Source organism: Gnatocerus cornutus, chromosome 1 (genome assembly GCF_029298725.1).
Source record: "Gnatocerus cornutus isolate USDA-ARS CGAHR chromosome 1, icGnaCorn1.1, whole genome shotgun sequence".
NCBI lineage: Eukaryota > Metazoa > Arthropoda > Insecta > Coleoptera > Tenebrionidae > Gnatocerus > Gnatocerus cornutus.
In genome coordinates, this window is record NC_142233.1 from 14837599 (window position 1) to 14858816 (window position 21218).

General features: G+C 29.8%; 2 protein-coding genes across 3 annotated transcripts in view; one reads left to right on the forward strand and one right to left on the reverse strand.

The window, feature by feature from the left end:
- Window positions 1-15420, forward strand: part of LOC148180448 (uncharacterized) — a 31864-nt gene extending 16444 nt beyond the window's left edge. For both annotated transcript variants that reach the window (XM_088044057.1, XM_088044065.1), the window contains exons 2-6: window positions 9609-9651; window positions 9955-10203; window positions 10302-10646; window positions 10693-12807; window positions 15252-15420. In XM_088044057.1, coding sequence (XP_087900183.1) covers window positions 9618-9651; window positions 9955-10203; window positions 10302-10646; window positions 10693-12806 — 2742 coding nt within the window. In that variant the 5' untranslated portion in view covers window positions 9609-9617 and the 3' untranslated portion in view covers window position 12807; window positions 15252-15420. The remainder of the gene's footprint in view (window positions 1-9608; window positions 9652-9954; window positions 10204-10301; window positions 10647-10692; window positions 12808-15251) is intronic.
- A 4-nt stretch (window positions 15421-15424) lies between these two features.
- LOC148180449 (activating signal cointegrator 1) lies at window positions 15425-21043 on the reverse strand. Its single transcript, XM_088044080.1, has 8 exons — window positions 20855-21043; window positions 20411-20795; window positions 16711-16775; window positions 16413-16662; window positions 16155-16360; window positions 15972-16093; window positions 15723-15917; window positions 15425-15569 (listed from the first exon to the last, which is right to left on the reverse strand). Exons 1-8 carry the CDS (start codon window positions 20926-20928, stop codon window positions 15499-15501), a joined length of 1368 nt encoding a protein of 455 aa, XP_087900206.1. The 5' UTR covers window positions 20929-21043; the 3' UTR covers window positions 15425-15498.
- Window positions 21044-21218: the final 175 nt, after the last annotated feature.

Genomic DNA, 21218 nt, shown 5'->3' on the forward strand with positions numbered 1-21218 from the left:
GGGTTTTTATTGAACATGATTAAACAATTAAAATGGAGATTACCTAAGGCGCGATTGAAATGAATGTGTATGAGCGAAATTTGCATATTTATTAGTTGTTTTAATATGTTAGACGATTTGATCAAAACATCTGAGTCATCTAAATGATAAAAGTTTTCACCAATAATGTCAGCACGTGATTTTACACAGAAATTCGATTTCGATGCATTATTGTTTAGCTTTCATATCCATTTGGAAATTTACTAAATGGAAGTTCTTTGGTCTGTTTATTGATTTTATTTCTAATTTTTTTAAGTATACTTAATAGAAGAGGTTTCAGAAAAAAAAGAATAAAAACGACTTCAAAACATCCAAATATTCCAAGAATTCGATGAAATTGAATAGACTGAAAATTTTGCAACATATGAAAAACAAATATTTTTTTACATCAATAAAACTAATAAAATATAGCAAAATCTGACTAAAACGCACACAAAGTACCGTCATTTGAGCTAAATTGTTGACCCAACTGACGATAACATAACTCGTTACAAAAACATTTAAGTGTAATTGTTATTAATCAGATTTTATTGTCTTTTTTGCTCTGTTGCGTTTGTAATCCTGATTATAAACAATAACGTAGTTCAAGGCTGAGCGTACTACATCTTCAGGTTCTTTGCCTGCTTTCAACTCATTAGCATATTATGTAAGTCCGATTTCTTAAAAATTGCATTGTCTGTAATGTTCATCATTTAATTAGATGAGAGGAGATGGAGCAACAGCACGTAGCATCTCAATGAAAGAAATAGATAATTAAAAATGATGGAACAAGATTTTGAAGATATGGGGAATTTTCCTCAGGGTTTATTTCTCGTTTCTTTATCTATTATTTTTGCGGCGAATCCAGAATTTGTCAACTTTTCTATAAACTTCCGTAACTCTGGCAGTTTTATTGTTAAATCTATCAAATTTTAAGAATTAATTGTTTTTAATACATCTTTTTACTGTGCCAAATTACAATCAGACAAACAATTTTAGAAATTTTATTTTTGCGACGAAACCAATATTTCAAAAATTTTTAAATAAAATTTCGTAACTTTGACAATTCTATTGCTGAAACCATCAAATTTTGTGAATTTATTATTCTAGACACTTCTACAAACTGTGCAAAATTACAAAATTTTAGAACAAGTAATAACAATTTTAGAAATTTTTATTTTTACGGCGAATCCAAAATTTCTCAATTTTTCTATAAAATTCCGTAACTTTGACAGTTTTATTGTTAAATCCATTAAATCTTGAGAATGTATTGTTTTTAAAGCGCCTACCAACTGTGCCAAATTACAAAATTTTAGAACAAGTAATAACAATTTTAGATATTTTTATTTTCGCGACAAATCCAAAATATCTCAAATTTTCTATAAAATTTCCGTAATTTTAACAGTTTTATTGTTAAATCCATCAAATTCTGAGAATTGATTGTTTTTTAACACGTTTAACAACTGCGCGAAATTACAAAATTTTAGAACAAGGAATAACAATTTTAGAAATTTTTATTTTTACGGCGAATCCAAAATTTCTCAATTGTTCTATAAAACTCCCTAACTTTGACAGTTTTATTGTTAAATCCATTAAATTTTGAGAGTGTATTGTTTTTAACGCGTCTACCAACTGTGCCAAATTACGAACTTTTAGAACAAGGAATAACAATTTTAGATATTTTTATTTTGGGACAAATCTGAAATTTTTCAAATTTTCGATAAAATTTCGTAGGTCTTATTGATAAATCTATTAAATTTTAAGAATTAATTGTGTTTATCACGTCTATTAACTGTGCCAAATAACAAAATTTTAAAATAAGGAATAACAATTTCAGAAATTTTTATTTTAGAAACGGATTCGAAAATTCTTAAATTTTCTATAAAACTTCGCAACTCTAGAAATTTTGATGTAAAAACTATAAAATTTTGAGAAACAATTATGTTTGACTGGTTTACCAACTGTGCAAATTTACAAAATTTTAGAACAAATAAAAATTTTAGAAATTTTAGAAATTTTTATTTTTGAGACAAATCCGGAATTTTTCAACTTTTCTATAAAACTTCGTAACTTTGGTAGTTTTATTGATAAATCCATCAAATTTTGGGAATTTGTTGTTTTTACCACGTCTATCAAACTGCGTGAAATTACAAAATTTTAGAACATAGAATAATAATTTTAGAAATTTTTATTTTTGAGACGGATTCGAAATTTCTCAAATTTTCTATAAAACTCCGTAACTTTAACAGTTTTATTGATAAATCGATCAAATTTTAATGATTTATTGATTTTGACACGTCTACCAACTATACAAAATTACAACATTTTAGAACAAGAAATAACTATTTTAAAAAATTTATTTTTGCGGCGAAACCAATATTTCGAAAAATTTTATATTCAATTTCGTACCTTTGACAGTTTTATTGCTAAAACCATCAAATTTTGTGAATTTATTATTCTAGACACTTCCACAAAACTGTGCAAAATTACAAAATTTTAGCACAAGGAATAACAATTTTAGAAATTTTTATTTTCGCGACGATTTCAAAATATCTCAAATTTTCTATAAAATTCCCGTAACTCTGGCAATTTTCTTGATAAATCCATCAAATTTTGAGAATTAATTTGTTTTAACACGTCTATCAACTGTCCTAAATTACAATTTTTTTTTAACAATGACTAACAATTGTAGAAATTTTTATTAGAAGTCGAACTCGAAATTTTCCAAATTTTCTATAAAACTCCGTAACTCACGAAATTTTAATGGAAAGACTATAAAATTTAGAGAAATTATTATTTTTAACACGTTTATTAACTGCGCAAAATTACAAAATTTTAAAACAAGGAATAACAATTTTAGAAATTTTTATTTTTATGGCAAATCCAAAATTTCTCAATTTTTCTATAAAAGTCCGTAACTTTGACAGTTTTATTGTTACATCCATTAAATTTTGAGAATGTATTGTTTTTAACGCGCTACCAACTGTGCCAAATTACAAACTTTTAGAACAAGGAAAAACAATTTTAGATATTTTTATTTTCGCGACGAATCCAAAATATTTCAAATTTTCTTTAAAATTCCCGTAACTCTGGCAGTTTTATTAATAAATCCATCAAATTTTGAGAATTAATTGTTTTTAACACGTTTATCAACTGCGCAAAATTACAAAATTTGAAAACAAGGAATAACAATTTTAGAAATTTTTATTTTTATGGCAAATCCAAAATTTCTCAATTTTTATATAAAAGTCCGTAACTTTGACAGTTTTATTGTTACATCCATTAAATTTTGAGAATGTATTGTTTTTAACGCGCTACCAACTGTGCCAAATTACAAACTTTTAGAACAAGGAAAAACAATTTTAGATATTTTTATTTTCGCGACGAATCCAAAATATTTCAAATTTTCTTTAAAATTCCCGTAACTCTGGCAGTTTTATTAATAAATCCATCAAATTTTGAGAATTAATTGTTTTTAACACGTTTATCAACTGCGCAAAATTACAAAATTTGAAAACAAGGAATAACAATTTTAGAAATTTTTATTTTTATGGCAAATCCAAAATTTCTCAATTTTTATATAAAAGTCCGTAACTTTGACAGTTTTATTGTTACATCCATTAAATTTTGAGAATGTATTTTTTTTGACGCGCCTACCAACTGTGCCAAATTACGAACTTTTAGAACAAGGAATAACAATTTTATATATTTTTATTTTGGGACAAATCTGAAATTTTTCAAATTTTCGATAAAATTTCGTAGGTCTTATTGATAAATCCATTAAATTTTAAGAATTGATTGTGTTTAACACGTCTATTAACTGTGCCAAATAACAAAATTTTAAAATAAGGAATAACAGTTTCAGAAATTTTTATTTTAGAAACGGATTCGAAATTTCTTAAATTTTCTATAAAACTTCGCAACTCTAGAAATTTTGATGTAAAGACTATAAAATTTTGAGAAACACTTATGTTTGACTGGTTTACCAACTGTGCAAATTTACAAAATTTCAGAACAACAAATAAAAATTTTAGAAATTTAGAAATTTTTATTTTTGAGACAAATCCGAAATTTTTTAACTTTTCTATAAAACTCCGTAACTTTGGTAGTTTTATTGATAAATTCATCAAATTTTGGGAATTAGTTGTTTTTACCACGTCTATCAACTGCGCAAAATTACAAAATTTTAGAACTAGGAATAACAATTTTAGAAATTTTTATTTTTACGGCGAATCCAAAATTTCTCAATTTTTCTATAAAACTCCGTAACTTTGACAGTTTTATTGTTAAATCCATTAAATTTTGAGAATGTATTGCTTTTAACGCGCCTACCAACTGTGCCAAATTACGAACTTTTAGAACAAGGAATAACAATTTTAGAAATTTTTATTTTTAAGGTAAATCGAACATTTCTCAAATTTTCTATAACATTTCGTAACTTTGGCCGTTTGAATGTTAACACCCTATATTTCTTAAGATATATTTCTTTTTACACGCCTACCAACTGTGCTGATTTACAACATTTTAGAACAAAATGGTACTTCTTTAGAAATTTTTATTAAGGAGTCGAACTCAAAATTTCCCAAATGTTCTATAAAACTCTGGGAATTTTGATGTAAAAACCATAAAATTTTAAAGAATCATTCATTGTTCTTGCCACGTCTACCAACTGTGCTCGACATTCAAGGGCAAAGCCGGCATTTGCTGGAGAAACGTAAAATTCTTACAGCGAGATTTGTAGAAAACGTTTCGCCCGATTACCATTTAAAATTGAATAAAAAATGTTGATACGAGATATATGACAATTCGAGAGGCTAAAAAACAGATTTCGATGTTTCACTTTTGTGTGAATAATTTAACGAGATTGAAGAATTTCTTTTAGACATTCTTACATTTTTTACCATCGTCTTATTAACATTTTCTTGCTTTCTTATGTCTCCGTTGGTATGGACATTCCATGTTTTCTTTAAGTGGCCATGTAAGATCTCAAGAGATGGGAAAATGAGTTGGATTGAAAGGAAAAGTGGTGGCGGGTTTGCATCACTTAAGTAATGAAAAGTGAGGCCTTTCAAATAACTAATTACAATTAAAATTTTAAAATAGGTGTTTAGTTTTAGACCTGAAATGAACGTTTTCCGGGCAACATTTGTAAAATTGAGTGTTAAAGCTTCTAAAGCGGATTATTCCGGAGATAGAAATAATTTTTCTCATTTGGCTGTGCGAAATTATTTCAATTTCGCTAATTTTTTTCTAATCTAAATCGCCGGAACTTGTTTTTCTATTTCCTGTGCTTTTTTACAGTGAACTGCGATCGAGAAATTAACAAGTTGGAATTCTGGGATTGATTAAAATTTAATAAAAAATTGCCAAACAGGAAAAATAGTCGTTTAGCTTCAATTTTATATAACCTTAAAATAAAAAATAAATATTATTATTATTTAGATTTAACGTTTAAATTTATAATTTTTGTCGCTTTAACGATACAGAAATTAAAATAGGTCGAGCAACTAACAGTGATTTGTTTATTAACTGTGCGAAATTTCAAACTTGTAGCCCAGAAAAGAAATGTTTTAGAAAATCTCAATTTTGACGAAATATAATTTTTCAAGATTTTGAATAAAAATCTGTAATTTTGGCAGTTTTATTGTTACAACAATGAAATTTAGTTGATTTACTAGCAGTGCTTTCCTTATTAACTGAACGAAATTACAAAATTTGTATGAAAAAATAAAATTTTTTGAAAAAACATTAATTTGACGAGACATAATTTTTCAAAATTTTTTGTTTAAACGTGTAATTCTAGTAGTTTTGACAAAACAAACAAAAATAAAATTGTTTACTAACAGTAATTTGCTAATTAACTGTACGAAATTACAAGGTTATAAGTCAGAAAACAAAAATTTTAGAAAATAATTAATTTATTAATTTTAGTTAATTTTGACACCATTTTTCAAAATTTTTGATTAAAATTTGTATTTCTGATAGTTATAAGAGTACAACATTGAAACTTAGTGGAGTCCGTAAGAACAGTGCGTAATTACAAGATTGTAAGACAGAAACCAAAAATTTTATAAAATTTAAATTATAACAAAATATTATTTTTCAAAATTATGAATAAAAGTTGATAGTGTTGACGATGCAATGATGAAATTTGGTAGTTTCTTATCATCTGTTTATATACTGTGCTAAATTGCAAAATTATAGTGTGAAAAAACATGTTTTAGAAAATTTCAATTTCGACAAAATATAATTTTTCAAAATTTTGAATTAAAATCTGTAATGTTGGTAGTTTTATTAATACAACAATAAAATTTAGTAGATTTACTTACAGTTGTTTTTTATTAATAAACAAAATTATTAATTCTCAAAAAAAAAAATAAATTTTTATCCTTATGACACAAATTTCCAAAACTGTTTGTTTAAACCTGTAATTCTGGTAGTTTTAACCATATAAAAATAAAATTTGGTGTAGTAATTAACAGTGATTTGCTTATTAACTGTACGAAATTACAAGATTATAGAACAAAAAAACTAAAATTTTTAAAAATTTTCATTTTGACGAAACATTGTTTTTCAAAATTTTGAATTAAAAATGTAGTTCTGGTAGTTTTAATGGTACAACTATAAAATTTGGTAGAATTGTTTATGATCATCTTCTTATTAACCAAGTAAAATTACAAAATTATAAGGCAAAAAGGCAATTTTTTTTGAAATTTTTAATTTTAACGAAATTTAATTTTTCAAGATTTTAAATTAAAATCTGTAATTTTGTTAGTTTTATCGATATAACAATGAATTTTGGTCGAGTTGCTAGCAATAATTTGCTTAATAACTGTAGAAAATTACAAAATTATAAAACAAAAAACAAAAACTTTAGAAAATTTAAATTTTGACAAAACATCATTTTTCAAAAGTTTGAATTAAAATTTGTAATTCTGGTAATTTTAATGATACAACGATAAAATTTTGTGGAGTCATTTATCGTAATGTGATTATTAACTGCACAAACTTAGACAATTTTTCTACAAAAAAGAAAAATTTTTGATAATTTTATTTTTCTAATCAGCCACGATTTTTCAAAATCTTAAATTTAAATATGTAGTTATGGTAGTTTTAATGGTACAACAATAAAATTTTGTAGAATTATTTATCATCAACTGCTTATTAACTGTGTGAACGTACAAAATTATAAGACAAAAAACAAATATTTTATAAAATTTTAACATCATTTTTCAAAATTTTGAATTAAATTTTGTAATTGTGGCTGTTTTGACAATACAACGATGAGATTTGGTGGAGTCACTTATTGTGGTTTGCTTCATAACTGTACGAATTTACAAAATCATGCTACAGAGAAACATTTTAGATTTTTTTTTTGGATCACACCATTTTTCAAAATAAAGTTTAAATATAAATATGTAATTACAGTAGTTTTAATGATCCAGCAATGAAATTTGGTTGAGTTTCTTATTATCATCTGATTATTAACTGTGCTAAATTACAAAATTATAGTATAAAAAAGGACATTAAAAAAAACAAATTCGACAAAATATAATTTTTCAAATATTTTTGAATTGAAATCCGTAATTTTGGTAGTTTTATTAATACAACAATAAAATTTAGTAGATTTACTTACAGTTCTTTTTATTAATAAACGAAATTATTAATTCTCAAAAAAAAAATTAAATTTTTATCCGTATGACACCAATTTCCAAAATTGTTTAAACTTGTAATTCTGGTAATTTTAACCATATAAGAATAAAATTTGGTGTAGTAATTAACAGTAATTTGCTTATTAACTGTACGAAATTACAAGATTATAGAACAAAAAAATTTTTAAAAATTTTTATTTTGACGAAACATTGTTTTTCATAATTTTGAATTAAAAATGTAGTTTTAATGGTACAACTATAAAATTTGGTAAAATTGTTTATGATCATCTTCTTATTAACCATGTAAAATTACAAAATTATAAAGCAGAAGAAATTTTTTTTTAGAAATTTTAAATTTTGACGAAATTTAATTTTTCAAGATTTTGAATTAAAATCTGTAATTTTGTTAGTTTTATCGATACATCAATGAAAATTGGTCGAGTTGCTAGCAATAATTTGCTTAATAACTGTAGAAAATAACACAATTATAAAACAAAAAACAGAAGTTTGAAAAAATTTAAATTTTGACAAGACATCATTTTTCAAAAGTTTGAATTAAAATTTGTAATTCTGGTAATTTTAATGATACAACGATAAAATTTAGTGGAGTCATTTATCGTGATGTGATTATTAACTGTACGAACTTACACAATTTTCCTACGAAAAAGAAACATTTTAGATAATTTTATTTTTTCTAATTAGGCACGATTTTTCAAAATCTTAAATTTAAATTTGTAGTTTTAATGGTACAACAATAAAATTTGGTGGAGTTATTTATCATCAGCTGCTTATTAACTGTGTGAATTTACAAAATTATAACACAAAAAACAAAAATTTTAGAAAATTTCAACATCATCATTTTTCAAATTTTGAATTAAATTTTGTAATTGTGGCAGTTTTGAAAATTCAACGATGAGATTTGGTGAAATCACTTATCGTGGTTTGTTTCATAACTGTACGAATTTCCAAAATCATGCTACAAAAGAAAAAAATTTAGATTTTCTTTGATCAAACAATTTTTCAAAATAAAGTTTTAAATATAAATATGTAATTACAGTAGTTTTAATGATCCAGCAATAAAATTTGATTGAGTTTCTTATTATCATCTGATTATTAACTGTGTTAAATTTCAAAATTATAGTGTAAAAAAAGACATTAAAAAAAAACAAATTCCAAATTCGACAAAATATTATTTTTCAAAATTTTTTGAATTAAAATCTGTAATTTTGGTAGTTTAATCGATTCAGCAATAAAATTTTGTAGATTTACAACAAGAGTGCTTTCCTTCTTAATTGGACGAATTTACAAAATTGTCGGAAAGAAGATAAAATTGTTCGAAAAATATCCCATTTGACGATACATCATTTTTAAAAATTTTGCGTTTTTATTTGTAATTTTGGTAGTTTTAACGACACAATAATAATATTTGATCTAGTTACTAACATTGATTTGCTTATTAACTGTACAAAATTTCAGAATCATAAAACAGAAAACAAAAATTTTAGGAAAATACAATTTTGACGAAATATTATTCTTCAAAATTTTGGACTAAAATGTGGAATTTTTACAAATTCTTCGTCTAGATTATTTATATTAGTCTACTTAGATTTGTCTGTGGTTCCCTTTATTAGTATACAGATAATTTCCGGAATAATACAAACAATAAAGAAAAAAAGTAAAACAAAAACCCAACAAAAATATAGAAAATCTCTCATTCAAAGATTCTAAAACATAACAGATTAAATAATTTTCATTATTTTTGCACCGTTTTGGTTATTAACCACAAAGTTTTAATTAAAACCAAATCAATACAGTTACTAATTAATCAGTCTAATCACCAACCACGTAATTAAACTCCTGTTAAGTTCCACCCAATTAACACCACAAAACACCTTTCTTAATCTAAACACATGCGAATTTCATTAATTTTCTTTACAGATTAGCTGAATGATGCCACCAGTGAGATGGAAACTGTCAACAGGTGAGAACCACATATCCAAAACTGTATAGACGAAGAATTTCGATTTCGCGCCCTAATAACGGTGAAACTTTTGCTACTCAATTAAAAAAACTACACTCAGACTATATGAATATTCCATAAGAGAGAAAGTACTAAATATAGATTTGTCACCACTCAACTGACAAAATTTATACTGCCATGTGAAGACCACAACACACTGTATAAATTATACTTGTCAGCCAATCAGAGCGCGACTAAATGGCCGTCGCGTCGTCCAAAATATCATGTTCTGATTGCTGACGCTCAATTAACTTAATTTTTTAGTTATCACGGTTTGGTTGCTACAAGTTTATGCAAAGGCGCAGTACAGACAGGATGAAATTTCAGTTGATGGGTGGAGACCCATTTTGGGGACGCGGAAGCCCAATTTTTATGGGACTTTTAGCCCCACGCCCAAAGATTATTACAAATATGAGGCGTTTTCGACGGGGAGCCCCACGGCGGCGGCCCCCACCGCCTCCCCGACCATGAAACCCTACTTCCGAGGGGGCGGCAAGCCCTTTTTAATAACAGGTAAGTTTAGTTCTTCTATAAAATCGCTAGAAATCTTGTGGACATGTAATTTGGGTTGCGGACAAATGGGCGTACATATTGTAATTTTGTTTCTTTAGGGAGGAAAATCCCTCACCAAAAGCATTACCACCCCGACCCTTATTTCGCGCTGCCAACGCACAACCGCCACATCCCCATCTCTTCAGTGGTGCACACCCGCCCCAGTCAAATTGGGCACATCAAACAACTCGTTTCCACAGGCAAACCGTACATCCAACTCAACAGCGAGATTGGGCACATCAAACCAAAGGCAACAAATCAGCCCTTCGTGGTGCCCACCACCAACAAACCCTTCATGGTCTCCACCACCAAACCCTTCATGGTCTCTACCACCAGCAAACGCAACGTGCAGACTTCCACCCCTGGCTATCGAGATGACATTTTCACCGCGTCTGCAACTTCAGGTGAGGTTAGGTTGAAACGATGGAATTCCTAAATGGGGTGTTGCAGGTGTGTACAACTCCCAGAAGCCAGGAGGAAGCAACATCAGGACCCGGGAGACCGTGGATTTGGGGCTGCCCGGTCAGAACCACTACTCCATCAACCAACCCCACGCCCACATCGAGTTCAATCGCTTCCCAACAAGCGAGAGTGTCTTCCAGCAGTATAACAACCCCTCGGTGGCACCTCATGTCTTCAAACACCCCCAGAGCAACGAGATTAATTTCCAGATCCAGCAGCAAAACGACGAGTTTACCAGGAACGTTTACAAGAATCGGGTTAAACCGGAAGTGATTCTGCAAGTACCACCGCCGTTCCAGTACCAACAGAACGATCAGCAAGTTCAGGTGCAAGTTACCAAAGAGAAGCTGCACGAGTTCCATAATAATATCCCGCAGAACTACCATGGGCAGTACATCGAGTACGACTTCTCCAGAAGGAAACCGACGGAGAACCCCAAACCCGCGTACGAAGTTACGGAAGGCGCGTGGCAAGAACCGCCGGCGCCGCCACGGAGGCGAAGACCTGTGAACCGCCGCCCGGATACTAATGAAGTGGTACCGCCGCCACCAAAGCGGCGGCCGTTTGAAGAGCAAGCGCCGGTTTTCCTACCAACTCCATACAAACCGGAGAAGCAGGCGGTGGAGCCCACGTCTCCCACGCAAGAAGAGGTCTCCACTGTCTTCACGAAACTATCACAGCTCCAGAGGGAGAAGGTGACGCCGGACCCCCACGTCTTCAGTGTTAAAGAAGTGTCAACCCATTACCCCATTTTCGGGAAACCGGTCTTCGCCGAGGTACCAAAGGAGTTGTCGAACGAGATCACCACGCCGGTGGAGGAGGAAGTACCAACCACTAGAGAACCCCAGAGGATTCGACCCCACCGCAGACGCAGACCTGAGAGTAAGCGCACTACGACCACCACCACGGTGGTACCGGAGCCCGAAGAAAACTCCGCGGAAACGGAACGACCGATGCGGATACGAAGACCAAACCGTTTCCGTACCACCACGCCCTCCACTTCTGAAGAATCCACAGTCAAACTAACCCGAGGAAGAAACAGGTACAGAATCCGAACACCTCCGGAGGAATCCCAAGAAGCAGCCTCCGAAAAGAGCGAAGAAATCGAACCCTCACGCCCAGAAAACGAAGTACCTCAAGAGACCATCAAACCCTTCATCATCATAACGACGACGGAAAAGTTACCAACCACCAACCTCGTGGTCCCTGAAGAAGAAAACGAAGTCACTTCTTTACCCATCGAGGACACCACCACGACCATGGCGCCCACGACAGTGACCAGTCCGCACAGAATCCGGACGCGGCCTCTGAAATTCGACAACTCCAACAGACCTCGCTTCAGCGTCAAAGACTACAGACAGAAGTTGAATTTGCACAGTTCGACGACCACCGCGCAGCCTCACAGGTCCACGGATACTGTTAGAATAAGAAGTCGGTTGAGGCGACCGGTGATGACCACTCCAGCGACGGAGGAGGAAACTGAGGCGCCGCGACCGAAGTTTGTACCGAAGGAAGCGCGCCATGGGGTGACCACGGAGGCTGCCATCATCACGGAGAGGAACGTGAAGAGTGTTAACACGCGACTACGACCTTTTGGGAAGTTTAAGACGACGACGACGACCACGACGACGGCGGCGCCGAAGGTGTCCATCAAGTCGAATTTGTTCAACAGGAAGCGACCGCCGATGTTGACGCTGCGCAACAAAATCTTCAATAAGTACTACAAGAATGTTACGGAAGTGACGACGGAGAAGCCCAAAGAAGAAGAAGAAGAAGACGAAGAAGAAGACAGTACTGTTGAGTACGAAGATGAAGAGGTGGAGACGACCACTGAGGCGAAGTCAACAGAAAGAGAAGAAGAGTTTGAAACGACCACCGTGGCGGATATTTCCAAGGTTGATCCGTTCTTCTATTCGCAGAGAGTTTCCGATTTGACTTCTTCGGCGAAGAATGATTATAATACGCCTGGATTGTTTAAATCGGTGTCGCCGACCAGCAGGAGGATTCCGAATTCGTTTACTATAGCCACGGATGATCCGATTTTGCCGCTTGAAGCTTTCTTCTCGAATATTAAAGAAAAGAACAGGGAACAGGACTTTTGAAGTAAGTAGTATTTTATGTGCGAAGGAGATAAGAGGGATCGTTGTGGTACTAGGCGTGAAATTTTCAGACGAGGCGTGGTTTCTCTTCACGTTTTAAAATTCTTATTTTGAATTGTTTAGATAATTTTTAGAAATTTTAATTACAACTAAATTATAAGAAAATAAAATTCTTGCAAATTTTCATTTTTGAAAAAAAAAACTTATATCAAGGACCCAAAATCTGGTAGTTTTAGTGCCATAGCAATCGCATCTGGGTGGAGATATTGTTATTTGTACCTTGCTAACTCTGTGAAGTTACAAAATTATAGTGCAGAAAAATCAAAAGTTTTAAATAAATTTTTAGATAGAACCAAAAATTTCCAAAGTTTTAAATTAAAATGGAGAATTTGGGCATCATTAACGATAGAGCAATGAAATTTGGAGAAAATACTACGAATGACTTGATTATAAATGCTGCTAAATAAGAAAATAATTCCGCTGAAGACGCACATTTTAGAAATTTTTATTTTCAAACCAAAAAAAAATTTCCAAAATTTTATATTCATTCTAATCTGTTAGATGGACGGTTTTAATTTTGCTAGAAAATTTAAAAAGATTTATATTTATGATCTTCCAAATTACAAAACTGTAAAACAAATGACAGAATTTTACAAAATTTTAAAATTCGGTTAGTAAATTTTCAAAATTTTGACTAAACGCCTGTAAATTTGTAAATTAGTAAAGTTACTGACGATGCTTCCCTTATTAACTGTACGAAATTCCAGAACTGTAATAGAAAAACAAAATTTTTTGAAAAATTTCAGTTTTGACTCGACATATTTTCTCAAAATTTCGAGATAAAATCTGTAATTTTGGCAGTTTTAACTACACAACGATGAAAGTTAGTGTTACTTATTGCAATTTGCTTATTAACTGCATGAAGTTACAAAATTATTGTGCAAAAGAAAAAAAAATTACAAAATTTCTTTTTTGACCAGAATATTTGAAAATTTTGAGTTTAGATATTATGTAATTATGGTAGTTTTAACGATACAAGAATGAAATTTGGTGGAATCACATATCGCGGTTTGCTCATTAGCTGTACGATTTTACAAAATTATTGGACAACAAAGAAAAATTAAAAAAAAAAAGATTTCAGGTTTTTCAAAATTTTGCATCTAACTATGTAAGTATGATAGTTTTCATGATATAACAATGAAATTTGGTGAAGTTACTTACCATCATCTGCTTATTACTATGCAAAATTACAAGATTATAAAGATTAAAAACAAAAATCTTAGAAAATTTCAATTTTGACAAAAAACCTCACCCCATTTTCAAAATTTTCAATTAAAATCTGTAACTCTGGTAGTTTTGACAATACAACGGTGAAATTTGAAGGAGTCACTTATTTTGATGTCCTTATTGACTGTACGAACAACTCGCACAAATTAACCCACAAACAAAAAAATATATTTTTTTTTGATCAAACAATTTTTCAAAATTTTCCTTTTAAATTTGTAATTTCAGTAGTTTTAACGATACAACAATCAAATTTTAGTCGAGTTACTAACAGTGCTTTGCTTATTAACTGTACGAAATTACAAGGTTATAAGTCAAAAAACAAAAATTTTAGAAAACTCAAATTTTTCAAAATTTTTAGTTAAATCTGTTCTAGCTGTTTTAAAGACACAACAATAAAATTTAGTGGAGTCACTTATCGTGATTTGCCCATTATCTGTACAAACTTACAAAATTAACCAACAAAAAAAAAAATTTTTTACGATCAGACACAATTTTTCAAAATTTTGAAATTAAATATGTAGTTTTAATGATATAATAATTCATTTTGGTAAAGTAACTTATCATAATCTGCTTATTAACTGTGCTAAATTACAAAATTGTAGCACAGAAAAGAAAATTTTTGGAAAATATTAATTTTGCCGAGATATAAGTTTTGAAAATTTTGAATTAAAATCTGTAACTTTGGTAGTTTTCTCGATTTAACTACAAAACTTAACAGTGCCTCTTTTTATTAACTGCACGAAATTCCAAAATTGCAGTACAAAAGATGAAATTTTAAGAAAACTACCAATTTTGACAAGTTATAAATTTCCAAAATTTTACATTTAAATTTGTAATTCAGGTAGTTTTAACAACACAAATAAAATTTAATCGAGTTACTAACAGTGATTTTCTTATTATGAGTACGGAATTACAAGATAACAAAAATTTTAGAAAACTTACATTTCTGACGAAACATAAATTTTCAAAATTTTGAATTAAAATTTGTAACTCTGGCAGTTTTAGCGCTACAACTATGAAATTTGGTGAGGTATTTTCCTATTAATTACACGAACTTGAAAAATAATTGTATAAAAAACAAAAAATTAAATAAAAAAAACTAAAATTCTCAAAAAAAAAATTAATATTCTTTGAATACTAAAAAAAAATCTTCATTTTCAGTTTAAGAAAACCCCATCCTGCGAAAGGAGTACAACACCGCAGCTGCTACCACTCAGACAGAAGAAAACGCAACTCTTTTCCCGAAACTTAATAATTTAAGTAAATTAAATACTGCGGCCGGCACCAAATTCGATGCCTTCCAAGTGTAAAATAAATAATTTATTTTGTATAGTTAATTATTTATTCAATATTTTTGTAATATAAACAAAAAGTGCAATAAAATAAAATGTACATAAAACTGTCTCCATTAATCAACCCCATAGGTGGCGTGCCGAATCGACAATTTCGCACAATTGTGCAACTCTTTGTCCAAAGGATCTAAAATATAAAAAAAACGTTATAAATAGTAAATACACCTCGTGAACGTGTGTCGTAACTTCACCCAAAAACCCCACACAATTGACAGATGTGACTGTTTGACAGATATGAAGACACACGTCCATTGAGTAGTAGCCAACTTGATAAACTCACAGATTTTATGCTGCCCGATTATCGGGTAGAAAATCGGCAGGATAATAGGATTCGTGCAAATTAACACGAAAGGACTGTTGCTCTCCCCGTTCGGGAACGCCTTCCTGTACGTCTCCTGGTCCATGCAGTCTTCAACAAACACACAACCCAACAAAGAACTAGTTGGGTAATCCCTCGGAAACTTCAACGACTGATCTGGAAGACAATCACATCACAAGAAGTGTTGTGGTTTGACTCCAGACGACTTACCGTTGTAGTATTGCCGATAAAACGTCTCCAAAGCGGAGACTTCTTCTTCATCTGGGACTTTAGCAGCGGCGGCTATCCAGAGTCGGCCTCTGTGGTTGGTCCTCCAGGTCCTCCCTTCGTGTCTGCCGAAGAAAATGTAAGAAAACGTAAGAAAACGAGTTAACCAACACTTGAGGATTTTACTTCTTCACGCCGGCGACCAGGAGACTTGCGTACGGCTGGTGCAAACTCAAACACAACCCATGATCCGTATTCGTGACGATGTCTTCATCGTACACTCGTCCGTAGTCCACGAAATGGTTCTTCGTGTCCTCTTGGCCGAGGTTTTCCACCCCCACGGGGACGCGGTGCCTCATCTGGACGAGTAAATCCACCAAATCGTTGCTCTCCTGAAGAATACAATTTGAGGAAACTTAAAGAGCGCGCGAGACTTTAAATTACTGAAACCACCGACTGGATTTCGGACTCCTTCTGTAACTTCTTGTAGAGTTTCTCCACGTTCACTAAATGCTTCTTGATGTCTTCGTGCAGTTTCTCCTTTATTCGGACGTCTTCTTCGGTGTTTTCGATGACTCGGCGAGAGGCGAAGTCGAGGGCGACCACCATTTTGCGTTTGTCTGTTTTTTGGGTTTTGGAGCCGCTGGTTTTGAAGTAGTCGTTGTCGTCGTCGAAGACTTTGTTCTCTTTGTGTCTAAGGGGAAAAATTAGGTGAAAATTGAAAGTTTAAGAAGTGACGTACTTCATGGAGTTTTTCTTGGATTTGGATGTGTTGGCTTCGAAGGGTTCCTCGCCCAGAAGGGTGACCTAGGGAAGATGGATTCTTATTTAAAATTTTAATAACAATGACTAATAATGACTTGCTTAGAAACTGTGCGAAATTACAGAATTATAAAACAAAAATGACGGATTTTAGAATTTTTTTGATAAACTAAGAATTTCCAAAATTTTATAGTAGAGCCCGCCATGTTATAATTTTTAATGCAAGCAGACTTGGATAAATTTCAAAATTAAAAAAAAAAAAAAAAAACAGAAGTTTTGTATTTTGACGAGACAATTTTTCAAATTTTTAATTTAAATTATAATTTTGATAATTTTCACCTACATAAATGAAATTTGGTTGAGATACTAAAAATGATTGAATATTAACTGTACGAAATTACAAAATTTAGGGACAAAATAGAAAAAAATTATAAATTTCTCATTGTGACGAAACATAATATTTCGAATTTTTTAATTTAATTTGTAATTTTGACGTTACAGAAATAAAATTTGGTCTAGACACAAACACTAATTTGTTTATTAACTGTACGAAGTTAAAAAATTACAGGAAAAAAAAATTAAAAAAAATATTTCGACGAAACAAAATTTTTCAATTTTTTTAATTTAATTTATAATTTTGAGTTTTCATGCTACAGGAATTAAATGTGGCGAGATACTAACAATGATCTGCTTATTAACAATACGAAATTACAAACTTATAAGACAGAAAAGAAAAAAAATAGAAATTTTTCATTTTGACGAGACATATTTTTTCAAAATTTTTAATTAAAGTTCTAATTTTAATAATTGTTATAATACAGCAACGAAATTTGGTCGGAATACTAACGATGATTTGCTTATTAACTGTCCGAAATTACAAAATTATAAAACAGAAAAAAAAAGAAAATTTCAGTGTAGACGAGACATATTTTTTCAAAAATTTTAATTCATTTCTAAATTTAATAATTGTCACGGTACAGCAATAAAATATGATAAATTTACTAATAGTGATTTGTTTATTAAGTGTACGAAATTACAAATTTATAGGCCAGAAGAAAAAATTTTTATTTTGACGAGACATCATTTTTCAATTTTTTTAATTTAATTTGTAGTTTCTATAATTGTCACTATTGTGTGGGAATTCAAACAGTTATTTGCTTATTATCTGTGCAAAATTACAAAATTGTTAAACATAATAGCAAAAAATAGATAATTTCTATTTTGACTATACATAATTTTTCAAAATTTTAAATTTAAAATTGTAAATAAAGATAATTTTCACCTTACAAAAATGAAATTGGGTCGATGTACTAACGACCGGCTTATTAATTGTACGCAATTACAAAATTATAAGACAAAATAGAAAAAAAATACAATTTTTTTTTTGACCAGACATAATTTTTCGAATTTTTTAATTTAATTTGTAATTTTGATAATGTTCACGTTAATGGAGTGAAATTTGGTTGAGATACTAACAATAATTTTCTTATTAAGTGTACAAAATAACAAACTTATAGGACAAAAGAGGAAAAAAAATCGGAAATTTCTATTTTGACAAGACATAATTTTTCGAAAATTATAATTTAATTTGTAATTTTGTTAATTTTCACCTTACAGAAAAAAAATTTGATCGAGATACTAACAATGATGTGGTTATTAGTACGAAATTACAAAATTATAGTAAAGAAGAAAAAAAATAGAAATTTTTTATTTTGACAAAACAAAATTTTTCAATTTTTTTAATTTTAATTGTAATTTTAATAATGTCCCCGTTACAGGAATAAAATTTGGTCGAGATACTAACAATAATGTGGTTATTAACTGCACGAAATTACAAAATTATAAGACAGAAGAAAAAAAAAGAAAATTTTCATTTTGACGAAACATAATTTGTTAAAACTTTTAATTTAATTTGAAATTTTAATAATTTTCACGTCACAGGAACAAAATTTGGTCGAGATAACAATAATAATTTGCTTCTTAACTGTACGAAATTACAAAAAACAGAAAAAAAAATGCAATTTTTCATTTCGACGAAACTATTCAAAATTATTAAGTTACTTTGTAATATTGATAATTTTCTCGTTGCAGAAATAACATTTGGTCGAGGTACTAACAATAATCTGCTTATAACTGTATGAAATTGCAAAATTATAGAACATGAAAGAAAAAAATTAGAAAATTTTTATTTTGACGTTTTCCATTTTTTTTTAATTTAATTTGTAATTTTATTAATTATCACGATACAGCAACAAAATTTGGTGAAGTTAATAACAATGATTTACTAATTAAGTGTACGAAATTACAAAATGGTAAGACAAAAGAGGAAAAAAAATTATATTTTGACGACACATAATTTTTCAAAATTTTTAATTTAATTTGTAATTTTGATAATGTTCACATTAATGGAGTGAAATTTGGTTTAGATACTAACAATAATTTTCTCATTAAGTGTACAAAATTACAAAATTATAGGACAAAAGAAAAAAAATATAGAAATTATTTATGTTGACAAGACATAATTTTTCAAAATTTTTAATTTAATTTGTAATTTTGATAATTTTCATGTTACAGAAAAAAATTGGTCGAGATACTAACAATGATCTGGTTATTAACTGTAGTTATTAACTGTACGAAATTACAAAATTATAGTAGAAAAGTAAAAAAATAAAAAAAAATATTTTGACGAGTCATAATTTTTCAAATTTTTTAATTTAAATTGTAATTTTAATAATGTTCACGTTACAGAAATAAAATTTGTTCGAGATACCAACAATAATGAACTTATTAACTGTACGAAATTACAAAATTATAAGACAGAAGAGAAAAATATTGAAAATTTTCATTTTGACGAAACATAATTTGTTAAAGCTTTTAATTTAATTTGAAATTTTAATAATTTTCACGTCACAGGAACAAAATTTGGTCGAGATAACAATAATAATTTGCTTATTAACTGTACGAAATTTCAAAAAACAGAAAAAAAATGCAATTTTTCATTTTGACGAAACTATTCAAAATTATTAAGTTAATTTGTAATTTTGATAATTTTCACGTTGCAGAAATAACATTTGGTCGAGGTACTAACAATAATCTGCTTATAACTGTATGAAATTGCAAAATTATAAAACATGAGAGAAAAAAATTAGAAAATTTTTATTTTGACGTTTACTATTTTTTTTAATTTAATTTGTAATTTTATTAATTATCACGATACAGCAACAAAATTTGGTGAAGTTAATAACAATGATTTACTAATTAAGTGTACGAAATTACAAAATGCTAAGACAAAAGAGGAAAAAAAAAATAGAAAGTTTATATTTTGACGACACATAATTTTTCAAAATTTTTAATTTAATTTGTAATTTTGAAAATTTTCACAATACAGGGATTAAATTTACTCGCGATACAACAATGACTGGCTTATAACTGTACAATATTACAAAAAAATAAGACGAAAGAAAAAAAAATTGAAAACTTTAATTTAGAAAAAACATTTTTTTTATTTTAAATTCAAATTTGTAATTTTGATAGTCTAAATACAACAAGATACAGAAAAAATTGTATTTTATTAACCTCATAATTGGACTAAATCTGCAGTACTTTAAAGAAAATTGTCATAATAAAAAACCTTTGGAAAATAAACTCCCCTATGATAAAAAAAAAAAAAAATTCCTCACCATTTGATTACAAAAGAAGCACGGTCCCGGTCCTTCCTCATAGCAATGAATCCTCCCACAATTCAAACAATTATTCATAAATTCATGCTCCTGTCCCTCACAATCACACGCAGTTCTTCCTTCTTGCTGTTTCTTCTTCTCCTTGTATGAATTTATATCACTAAACTTCTTCTTCCCTTTCTGAAATCTGTTCGTTTTATTTGACTTTTCCTTATCCTGACTTTTAGGAGAGACATGTGAAATTGTCTTATTTTTCACAGCTCTACTCCCAAACAAAATTTTACAAATTCCCTCATAAGAAGTTACATGTCCGATGTTGTTTTTATCGATAATGTTTTCCATAAATTCTTCCAAGTCTTCGGGGTGCTTCATACTACTGATATAACTGTGAAGAAATATTGGGCAATATTATTGAATTAATGAGAAATAAAAATTCGAACGTACTCTACGATATCCGTTTCCACGTGGTTACCTAAGATGACCTTCAGGTGGTTCAAAAGAAGAGTTTTCGTCGACATTTCTTCAGATTTGTTTTATTAAAAAACACGGAAACTAACCTCAAAAAGTGACAATCAGCTGATTGAAAGATCAGACTGAGACCACAGAGGATAGAATATAAATGACTGATTCGTGCTATCGTGGCGCCATCTAGGCAACAAAGTTAAAAGTAAAAACAAAAGTAGATTTAGGACGACAGAAAACTTTTTGAACGTGTCGTTTTCTTGGTCGAAAACTGTCAAATTCCTCAAATGTTCAGTTTTCATTCGACAAAACTGCTGCGATGGTATTAGTTACGACATGAACTTTT

What these genes read in the sequence shown, in the direction of transcription:
- LOC148180449 (XM_088044080.1), bottom strand. Translation starts at nt 20,928, where the DNA reads ATGTCGACGAAAACTCTTCTTTTGAACCACCTGAAGGTCATCTTAGGT. An exon ending in GTGGAAACGGATATCGTAGA is followed by an intron (nt 20,796 to 20,854) that starts GTACGTTCGAAT and finishes ATTTCTTCACAG; the next exon opens with TTATATCAGTAGTATGAAGC. An exon ending in CTGGTCGCCGGCGTGAAGAA is followed by an intron (nt 16,094 to 16,154) that starts GTAAAATCCTCA and finishes TTTCTTCGGCAG; the next exon opens with ACACGAAGGGAGGACCTGGA.